Source organism: Ruditapes philippinarum, unplaced genomic scaffold (assembly GCF_026571515.1).
Source record: "Ruditapes philippinarum isolate M1 unplaced genomic scaffold, ASM2657151v2 ctg1615_1_1_1_1, whole genome shotgun sequence".
NCBI lineage: Eukaryota > Metazoa > Mollusca > Bivalvia > Venerida > Veneridae > Ruditapes > Ruditapes philippinarum.
Window position 1 is genome coordinate 172,069 of NW_026865698.1, and position 12,107 is coordinate 184,175.

The 12,107-nt window shown below is 33.4% G+C and overlaps 1 protein-coding gene across 1 annotated transcript in view; it reads left to right on the top strand.

Annotated features, from left to right (window-relative positions):
• The window catches only part of LOC132730028 (complement C3-like), a gene marked incomplete at its 3' end in the record, with an annotated part of 130,464 nt that overhangs the window by 57,986 nt on the left and 60,371 nt on the right, over window positions 1-12,107 (top strand). Inside the window, exons 17-18 of the mRNA XM_060715872.1 lie at window positions 1,186-1,276; window positions 1,834-2,049. Of these exons, the coding sequence (XP_060571855.1) occupies window positions 1,186-1,276; window positions 1,834-2,049 (307 nt within the window). The remainder of the gene's footprint in view (window positions 1-1,185; window positions 1,277-1,833; window positions 2,050-12,107) is intronic.

A 12,107-nucleotide genomic window follows, 5' to 3' on the forward strand; every position in this document is an offset into this window, starting at 1 on the left:
AAAGAAACAAATGGGAAGCTTAACTCTCAGGCAACTTAGTAGGGAAAAATATATTCTGTCAAATCATTAATATAACGATTGATACCAAACTTCGAGGTTTTAAATATAAATATCTTATCCATATTTTGCCAAACAATGAAAAACTTTTTAAATATGATATGGTGGAGTCAATGTTATACGAGTTTTGAATCTAATGTGTATTTATTTTAGGAATGCTAAAAAATTCAACCATTTTGGTGTCAAATCAGGATTTTTGCTACACACAAAATATTCTGTAGACAAAACTTGGTATCATACGGAACTGTCAGTTTGTGTAATGTGGATATTCAAAATGATATGAAAGCAAACTACTAAATCTTACTCTTTGGTAAATATTTTATCTTTGAATATAACTACCAGAAAACTATACCAAACTTCAGTGAATTTTTAAATTTTCTTAGATATAAACTCAGTTTAGAAAGACTCGTTGTTAAAATGAAAAATAAGGTCGGGTGTTTATGTATGTATCGCTTATACATAAAATAATGAGACAAATATGCTAATATCCTTACCCATTACTTTATGAGCATTTTGTGAACAAAAGGCTGTTTTCATTGAAAAGCCTCCTGTAACAAATTCAAATTGCTATGACACTATAAAAAGGCTTCAATGTTGACTGGACCATAGCCTTTTTTATCGAATACTCAATCTTAAATTTCCCGTGACCAAGGCAACAAGAAGGCAGTTCAAGATTGCCAAAAAACACTATTTTGCGCTGATTTTTCCATCAAAACTAATTCAGATTTAGGCAACTCTTCAATGGATTGAGATAGAGTCAAAGGCTTTCATCGTTGTTTTAGCATTACCTTAAGGTCGACCTTGGGCGATTTTTAGCCTATCAGAAGTCAGAATTTTTTCAAGTCTGCTGACCTCCTTGAAACCCCCAAACAGAAGGGAGCACACACCCCTTCTGGCACCCCCTTGATGTATCTATTTGATAGAGGAAAGAGCCAAAAAAATTGATCACTATTATTCACACCATATCTCAAACGAAACTGGTCTAGATATGGCATTTTTCACTAGTTGAGGCGTCAAAAGGGGTATAGGGGTTGCAAAGACGTGAAAAGACGTCTATATGACGTTATGTGTTAAACTAAGTTACCAAAGAGGTTCTATTTAAAATGTAACACAACACAACGTTTATAGAATGCAGGTGTATCCATTTTGACGAACGCCAAGGTTGAATTGGAGATGTACGGTTGTAATCCAAACTCCAGAAAAAGACGTGCCACTGATGGTAATTATCGTTTTCAATGAGTCTTTGACGAAAGGGAACACGTCTTACAGTCTAAAAATCTGTTAGAGTATATGGAGTTTACAGATTTCAACTGCGGATATGTTACATAGATTTTCATTTTCTAAGGCACAAATAAACACAGCAGCGTGTACTCGTGCATATTTATCTTCTGTGATTTGCGTACTAGTATCATACCAGTTATTTACAAGTACATCACAGAAAAAAATGTGATAATAGTTTAAAGATACATGTATATGAAAAATCCCTTTTGTAAGAAGTATTCAATTGTTATTCATTAACTGATATATTTCATCATTTTGTAATGATTTCTGCACAAAAAAATTGGTATACATTTGATTTTCTATTTATAGACTAAAGGCTTGGGTCACTGCTGTGTTCTTCTTTTAAAATAAAGTAATCTTAGTCAGAAAATATTTGCTTAGGTTATAATTATGCATCATCACTATTGATGCTGACACTGTTGAGTACGTTTGAATATGTGTTTGCATTTCCCTATAGAAACAAATATAAGAGCGTAATTGTTATATCTATTATAGATTGCAATGGAGCTGACGAAAGGTGTTGTATATATGGTAAATGGTATGCTGGAAAGGTTTTTAACGAAACTGCTAAAGAAGAAAGGGCAAAATTAGATTCATACACTTTGTGCTACTCTGCTGCAAAGAAAGCGTTTGAAACTAACCATTATGCAATCAGATGCATCCAGTCTATCTTACGTTCATGTATAGATAAGATGGAGTCATTGATTTCAAGTAAGTGCATTTTTCAGTCGCAGGATTTTTAATTTATCTTTATTCCCTGTGAAACACACAGGGATGAACAAAATGAATATAGGATTTTCATGAGTCATTTTAAGCCCCCACAAGCACCACAAGAATGCCAAGATGTTTTTACTATTAACTAGGTGCAGTGTACCTAATAGATCACGCAGACTTGAATTTACCTCAATGGAAGCATTTATTGTCAGTACAATATTCAATGATACAATTTAAATAATTTCTAGTAGTCAGAATTAAATTTACATTGTTCCTTACTAGAATAAACTATCGCGGCAAATATTTACAGGTAAAAGTTCAAAGTTTATCATTGTATAAGTGGCTAAGTTTTTGAAAGAATGACAAAATAAATGACCACACGAATGATATTTGTTTAAAAAAATATGGTATTCACACTTTAAGCTGGTATAAATTCAATAATAGATTCAGGGTCAAAATCCTTACTTCTGGAATAGTATAAGCAAATTTATTTTTATGTCTTTAGCACACTTTCTTATTAGTCCTTTGTACACATGTATTTTATTCTATTCTGTCTTAACGCAAAACCCATTAAGAAATTACGCAAACTTTATAAACTAGGTTTACCACGGCTTTTTTTTAAAAAAAGATACTTGTTGTTTTAAATAATTTGCTTTAATCATTGTTCAAATCATTTCAATAGTTAGATACTTTTCCATTCTATAGAAAATGTTGTCTTAAATGTTCTTAACTTGTTGAACCACAAATCAATGTTATTAGAAAAAACATGTATTTTTTAAATTGAAAGTTAAGAAGGTTACAAACTATTACAAAATATTAACAAGAATTTCTTTAAAAAAAAAAACAACTGGAAAAGGATGATGATCATAAGCAATGCAGCAACACTTTATAATATTTTTAAAACCTAAGAAGCTTAGCCTTATATTTTTTACAAGGATGCTTAAGATCCAGTTGTCGAAGCAGTGTTACAAATTAAAAGTGACACCGGTGAAGTAAGTTAAATCTTGTAGCAGAATTCTTGTAGACCTCCAGCTAATAATAACTCTTGAAATAACAGCCTCGAGTTTTAATTCAAATTCATATTATAAAAAAGAAGAGGCTGATGTAAATACTTTTGATCCTTCCAAATAAAATAATTAGAGGATATTTTTTCGTTTGAGTGAAATATGGAATATATTTTCATGAAACATGATAAAATGCCAAATATTTTCAGGTATGCCATGCCTTGAGAAGATAACCTTGAGTTTTCTAATTATAGAAACACTTTTGCTGCTAGTCAAGTCAGTAGGTCAACTTCAAAGTATCTACTGAAATAGTCAACTGTGACTAAATAGTCATCATTTTCCCATGTGAACACGTCTGTGCCCACTACCTGCCATGGTCTGTCGGGTATAGGGTGACATTTTAAAGGCTCTTTAGTGTTTGAATTTCTGTGTTTCAAACAAATATCACATTTCAGTACATAGTCGGTAATGTCTGAACTCATTTTTCGGCCAAAACATTATATCACGGGCTCGTTGTAAGCATTTATCAACGCCCGTATGGCCTACATGAACAGCCTTTATCATTTCCTGCCTAAGTGAAAGAGGTATGAGTAATTTCTTACCTCTGAAAATTAGGTCTTTTCCCACGGACAATTCATCTCTGTGATTCCAGAAATCTAGGATTTTGGCGGGACAATTTGCTCTAGATTCCGGCCAACCACTTAAAATTGTATCTGTTAGCAACTGACATTGTGAATCATTGCTAATTGCTTGCTTGACCTGTTCTAATTTTTGGTCGCTCACAGTCATGCTTGTGTGAATATGTAGGTCAAGATCTGCTGATAATTCAGGATATGTTGCTGACAAAGATTTTCGAGACAAGAGGTCTCCTACAGGGATATCTTTGCCTGGGACATGGACAATATTCAAATCATATTTTTGCAACTGTAACAACATTTGTTGTAACCTTGGACTTGCATTGCATAATGATTTTTTCCAAATAGATGAGATAGGCTTGTGATCAGATTCTACAGTAACTACTTTACTATTACCGTAAATATACTGATGAAAACGCTTGCATGAAAAAACTATACTTAACATTTCTTTCTCAATTTGGGCATAGTTTATTTCAGCTTTTGTCAGGGTTTTTGAAGCATAAGCTACGGGCTTTCCGTCCTGGAACAAAACACTACCTACCCCAGCCTTCGAAGCATCACATTGTATAGTAATTGGCTTCGTATGATCAAAGTATGCAAGAACTTGGGCAGATGACAGAATAGTTTTGACTTCCTGAAATGCCTTATTTTGTGCATCTTTCCACTCAAATTCTACATCTTTCTTAAGTAATGCACGCATAGGGGCTGTGACCGTAGCCAATTTTGATGAAAATTTTGACATGTACGTGCACATTCCTAAGTATGTTTGTAGCTCAGCCTTATTATTGGGCGGTTGCATTTCAGTGATAGCACTGATCCTTTGAGGATCGGGCTTCACACCAGTTTCAGATAGAATATGACCAAAATAGGATACTTGTGTAACTCCAATTACACATTTGTCAGGATTGAATTTAACACCATATGTGTGTGCACGTTTTAAGACTTGTCTCAAATTTGAGTTATGTTCGTCCTTTGTCTGTCCGTATACTAAAATGTTCGTCAACGATTCAGTCACGCCTGGTAATCTTTCGAAGGCTTCGTCAAGTTTCTGTTGAAATATGTCCTGTGAACATATAAGTCCAAAAGGTAATCGCTTAAAACGATACCTAACAAATGGTGTGTTAAAGGTTGTGTAATTATGAAGTTTCATCCAATTTCACGCTTCTAGTAAACCACTTGTGGCGTCAGTACTGAGAAGTACTTTTGCACCCTGCTAGTTGCGAAGTGACTTCTTCGAAAGTTCTCATAGGGTAATGAGGTCTGTACAGGGCTTCATTGAGTGCCTTGGGGTCCAGACATACCCTAAGTTTTTTAGTTTTGGGTTTCTCTACAATCACTAGATTGTTAACCCATTCAGTTGGCTTTTTGACCTTGTCAATTATTTCAAGCTTTTCCATCCGATCTAGTTCCTCTCGTAATTTGTCTTTTAATGCGACAGGAACCCGTCGAGGTGGGTTTACGACTGGTATAGAGTCGGGCCTCAAATGTAATTTAACTTCACCTGACATTAAACCAATGCCATCAAATACAGGTCTAAATTCATTGAGTATGGAGGGCTTGTAGCCAGTCTCAGAAGATATTTCCTGGCTATTTAATGAATAAACAATTTTGATTAAATTTAGGTCAGTGGATGCCTGGAGGGATAACAGGGGTGAGGATGTAGTTTCTACAACATAAAATGTAATAGGCATAGTGACTTGTTTGCAGGTTACTTTTAACCTAATTGTACCTTTGACCTTAAGGCGATTGCCAGTATATGACGAAAACTTTTGAGATAAAGAATTATTTACCGTATTTACATAGAAATCAACATCAGAATTTTCGGAACTATCATAATCCGTATTTGCCTCAATGTCATGCACTGTTTTTGAACGGCATACACTCTTGAAATGATTTAATTTTCCACATTTGTCACATTTTTTTACCACTGACTGCCGACTCGGTGTTATTTCCATATAACTAGACTGCTTTCTGGTCTACTTTTTTACCAACTTTGAGTGGGTTCTGCACGTGCGGCTTGGTGCACGGTGTCTGTACTTCACGTCTGTTGTTACAGCATGTACATCAATCGCGGCTCGTTTCTTTCATTTGCTCCCTGGAGTATTCATAATTTTGACAGATTTGAATAGCTTTTTTCTAAGGTTAAGTCCTTTCCTTGATTTATTAATTTCTCTCTAATTTTGTTCGAATTTGTCCCAAATACAATCCTGTCACGTAACATCTCATTTAAATTTGGAAAAATCACAATCTTTAGCTTTAAGTCTTAATCTTGTTACAAATGAGTCTATTGATTCGTCTTTTTGGATTTCGTTGAAGAACTGGTATCTGGCAAACATTGGATTAAGAGTTGGTCTCAGATGGTTTCTAAATTTTTCATAGAATGTATCTAGCTTCTTTGCATTTTCCTCCGTTATGTCTGTCCAAGAATGACGTATGTCACGACCTTTATCACCAAGCCACAAAAGTAGGTATGACACTTTTTTCTTTTCTGGTTTCTCTGCTTGAGGTCCACTAAATACTAAATTTGCATGTCGTACAAATTTTTCAAATGCCTCTGGTAAATTGGTGTTGTCCCATCTCATAGATGGCGGTACAATTCCTTCCATTTTTTTTTACTGTTAATTAATTAGTCCATAATTAATTATCCATCATAACAAATATTTAACAGTATTTAATCCAATTTATATTAAAACATAGTATTGTTTATGTCCAAATCACTTCTGACACCATGTAATATTTGGTACTTTGTATAGACAATGGTCTATAATATTCTAATGACATCTAAGTCATTATATAAACAACTAACACAAAGTGTGTCTTGACTGTTTAATTTACTAATTCCAAGTGCGCTGTAGCTGCATACATTTAGGCGGGAATACATGTTACAGAGAATCATGGGAAGTATAGACTTGCTATAGTGATAACATAAATGAATTACAAGTACATAATTCTACATAACTTTTCTATTTAATTTAATTATCAAAGAAAAATTGTTACAACCCCCTTGCTTGCCACCCAACTGCAATTGTACAGCGCGCAGTAATATAAATGCGTCTTGTTTTGCACGCGATATTTGGCGCTACATTGTGACGTCACGTAAACAACCCTTTAAACGTCAGTACAGCGTTAATGACTGAATTAAAAATATTAGTGTTCAGATTTATTTTCTTATTTAAACCATTTTCTATCATTCTTGATAGTTTTCAAAACGAAATTTAACAAAAAAATGTTTTGTATTTATCAGATTTTTCTGGCGAAAGAAGTCCCTTAAAATAAATAAGAGTTTTGACTCCGCCCACTTTCATATTTATATTTATTTCTAAAAAATATGAAATATATTTGACTGAAATAGCACCATATTTCATGGATAAAATTAAATAATAGCATATAGTAAACATATTGCGTCATATATAGCAAGCATATTATGAAATTCTAAAGGATTTTATAGATTAGAAGTCGTTAAACCATCAGATAAATCAAATGGAGGCCTACGAGCAATATAAAGACAACTTTTCTACACTTCGGTCGAATGTTTCCCTGCCGCCTCAAGTAAAGGAGCACACTGAAAATATTAATACGTCTTTGAAAGCTTTCTAACCCAAGGTTTTATCACAAAACGGCTTTACAAAAGCAAAATAGTACCTTTCTGTCTGTATATAATATATTGAAAAGGACACTACGAGGGATGACCAAAAAAAACCAGACTGGGGCTGTCATTTGACGAATTTTCAACCTGTCACTTATTGTTACTTATTTACCCTTAATCTAAAAGTAATACGTATAAACTGATGCTATATTTAATCTGATGACGGAAAAAGCTTGTCCGCATTTAGATTCTCAAAAACACCGACACATCATGAGTCTATGCCGTTGTCAAAAACATGACTTCATTTAAACATCATTTGCAAACGTCACTTGTTTAAGTAATGCTCGCGTTAAAACTGATGTCAACGGCAAGTCTCGAAATCACAGCGTACACTCCATCGTCCACAGTGACTTCCGCTTGCGAGCGAAATATACATCGTAAAACGCAGGACAAGGGTGAAAAACCGATAAAACTTGTCAAAATAAATAAATCATTGGTGTTATTTTACTTATATGTGTGGTACTGTCATAAACTAAATTATTCATAATCAATATTCTCATGTTTAAACATATATTTTCAGACAAAATGCGGTTTCTCACTCAGATTTCCCGAAAAAAATCAAAATTGTTTTCATCAAACGACGATTTCAAAGCTTTATACCTAATATTTGAACAAATCTTTTTGATGCTATCGAGAATTATGTTCTAAGCACCAAAAAATAAAACAATGTTATTTGTAAACGTCTTGGTTGCGAAGATATTGACAATAAATTAGCAACTGCTGAGGTGCCCTCACTGTACGGTTGCTTGTTACCTCACTGTACGGTTGCTTATGAGGACTTGAAAAAAAACTGTACGGTTGCCTGAGAGCAAGCTACAAGTTTTGTTACAATTAAAAACACAATTCTTGAACAGTTGGCCCATTTCAAAGGTCACAATGGCATTGACCATGCATTTAAACCAGACAAAATGATATGTTGGTTTAATAACTAGTGTATGTCAAACTTTGTGATGGCAAATTGCGACTCTAATACTTTAAGTGACTGAATTTAACTGCAGTTAACATATTTACATCATCATGACATGATGTTCAACGTATATTTAATGTTATTGTCACTTCTCTTTTTGTAGGTTAATACTTATCATGGAGACATATATGTGCAATTCAACCAGATGTCTTAGACCGTAGACCGTTTTTCTTTCTTGAAAGCTGTTCATATCTTAAGGCATATGGACATATCAAACGGAATATGGACATTACGACAAAGATAAACCAGTGTGTCATTTTACAAATTGAAGTTTTACATATTACTACAAAAAGAGTCTTGATGAAAATAAAAAAAACTCATGGTAATATTATCAAAATAGTTTATTATTATTTAGAATTATCAAAAACATTAGAAAATGGTAAAAATAAATAAATATATAAATCACAGAAAATCAGATATGATCACAGTATTAGAATAATGCTCATGCAATAACATAATAAAATAAAAATAAAGCAATAACTGTACATGTATTCAAATTCACATTGTCGTATTCTTAAATTGTCACAAAAGTATATTTATATTGTGTACTCGAGTCCTAGATGTATATATAATATCAAAATGCAACTTCTTTTAAAGATAAGTAATTTTTTATCTTCACGATTGATGACCAAATATTTATTAAGTGAGTTCAGATGCCTAAAACACAACTTCTTGTTGTGTAAAATTCAAATGTCTAAAATAATTGTGATAATAATAACAAGTAACAAATTTATATCAGTAACATATACGCCGGTACAGAGATGCTATATGTTTTATATGCTCTTTGAAAAAATCAAAATAATTCTTCAATTGTGCGCAGTTTTCTTATGATGATTAAGGCCTGACCTCCATTTATAAAACTTGACACACTTATCACATTAAAGCTTTCGGCCCCAGTGAACGACTTTCTCGTGATCTTTGAGGTGACTAAAAGTCTTGTTAGTGAAGTGTTGCTCACATTCGGCGCAGTCATATTTGACGTCATCATGTATATAGTCTTTTTATGGCGGTCTAAACTGCTTTTTTATGTTGAAAAGTCAAGTTACATTTCTCAAATTTCTGTTTGGTGTGTTTAACATGCGATGATACGTGCCCCGTATATGGAAGCAACTGGTTAAATCCTTTCTTGCAAATCTGGCATTGATATTTGAATTGTTTTTTTGTGTGCAAAGCCACTCCAAATTTAGACAAGAGCTGCATTCCGCATATATATCGCACATCAATGTAGTTTTACTTGCACTTTCGTCAGTATCAACATGAACTTTCTTGATTGTTTTTCTTCCCAGTGTTATACTCACATATTTCACACGTAAACCGCTTTTTGTCATCTTTCTTTTTACCGTTCTATCATGTACATATATGTGTCGCGTTAAATTACCTTTCTTGTCGGTGCAATAATCACAGATTGAACATTTATACTCTGGCATGTTCAATTTCTTGAAAGCTTTCGTCAAGCCCGTTTTCATGATCTGAAATGCAGTAGTTGTAGAATTAGAACTGTATAAAAACCTGGAAGTTTTAAAAAGGTGTCGCGTTTGTTTCTATAACCATCTCTGCAACTATTTTAACATACATGACATAGGGTAAAGAGAATTAATGTTCAAAGCAGACTTACACCGTTATCAGGGCAAAATAGTTCAAACCTGCCGTCAGTTATTTAAAATTACTTGCTGAAACTTGAATATGTCATAATTCAATGAAGTAATACATTTTTAGTGTTAAAACATTTCTGAGAAGTTAATTTTTAAACAATCTAGACGATATATATTGCCAATAAACTCGCAAGCAAGAGTACAGTGACCTCGCAAGCAACCGGATGAATTGTTTTTCATATTTAGCAAGCAACCGTACAATGAGTAAACTACACCAGTGCCAGTTCTACTGTCAATATTTTCTTAACCGATGTGTTCAAAACAAGTATTTCTTTTTTATTTGGTGCTTAAATAATAGATCTCCAAAGAATTAAGTGGATTTGGTCGTATATTACATGGTAAACTTTAAAATCGTTGTTGATGTCAACAAAAAGGGCATTTCTGGAAAATTGTGGTGAGAAATCGCTTTTGTTAACCGAAAAAGATATGTTTACTGCAGGATATAGGCTGGAAAAAGTTTATTTCATCTAACTCTTACTTACAAAAGTAGAATTTTTTCTCTGGTTATTCTGTATCGAAATATTGTACCTGTTTTTCTCTCTACGGCGGTGTTTACCGCAAACAGCTCGCTCGCAAGCGGAAGTTACAGTGGACGATGGAGTGTACGCTGTGGAAATTCAATTAATGAGAAAATTTTGTCCAAAATAAGTCGAGAAACCGTCGAAACATATAAAAGAATTATGGCTATAAAGGGAAAGGTTCAGTTAGCCTCAACACAATTTTTGACTTGCATAAACGATTAAAAACGGGTGATGGAGAGATTGGAGACAGGTCAGGGAGGGGTAGAAAGAAGAAAGAGTCATTGAAGTTGGTAACGTCAGTCATCGAATTGTTGGAAAATAACTCGTATGCGAACAAGCTTATGCAAATAGAACAGCAAAATATATCATATTCGAAATAGATGATGCTTCATTTTATTGCATTTCGTAGAAAAGGAAGATTATGTTCAATTGCGTTTCAATACCTTTTAACACGTTGAAATTATGATTTTTCAAACTAACTTAGCATGTTATACATAACAGTTCGAATATTTAAGATAAGATTCTGCTTTAGAATCTTATAATTGATGCAATATGCATGTCTGTATCGAGGAGCATGTATGCATTTTAAACCTCTGTCATCATAAAAATGTCTCTTACGCCTTTTCACACCCTTCTCAAATGGTGAAAAATGCCCTATTTAGACCCCAAATACTTGTTTTCGTTTGAGAAATTTTGTCAAAAAAGGTGATCCTTTTGTCGGCGCCGTCCTCTATCAAAAGAAGATTTTGAACTTGTAAGTGGCTAAAATTGGCCCCAGGTTGATCTAAAGGTAACGTCTAACCAACGCTGAAAAGCAGTTGATTCTATCTTAATCTGTTTAGAAGTTAAGTTGCAGCACTTTGAAATCAGTTTAGACCAAAAATCGATCAACGCTTTATTGGTGTTTTTTGGCAATTTTGAGATGCCCCCTCGTTGCAGTGGTAACGGGAAATTTAAAATTGAGCATATCTATACAAAGGCTATTGTCAAGTCACTATATGCGCCAAGTGTAATGAATATTTAAGCATCTTTTATAGTTTCATAACAATTCGAACTCGCAACATGAGACTTTTTCATGAAAACAGCCATTTTTTCGCAAAAACCTCATACAGAAATAAGTTTACGCGCCTGGAACAAAATTTTATGCCATTTTATATAAATTTTTAAGCAACTAATCCGCACAGCTGTTTGTGTCAACTTATTACGGTAAGTATATGGCTCATAAAATCATACATGTCAAAATCATCGAAAAATAAATCATAGAACAAAAAACAATTTAAATATTATGTAAATTTACGGTATGATTAGACCACTTTTAACAAATTAAAATATTTTTAATAAACATCATTAAAAGCAGTGAAAGAAATGCAAACATGCAAACTTATTTCTTTTATATAGCTAACGCAGATGCAGTCAATATTTATGCCACAGTTGTTTTACAGGCGTATTTAATTACATCATGGGAATTTTTATCAACAATCTCTGTTTTTCGTGTGCATGTATGTGTGTGTTTGTGAGGATGTGATTTAAAATAAACAAACTTTCATTATTCAGCAACTTAGTTATTTATACGAAAAACAATAATAAAAAGAAATCATTATAAAATTCTGGAAACAAAGTGATCCCTCGG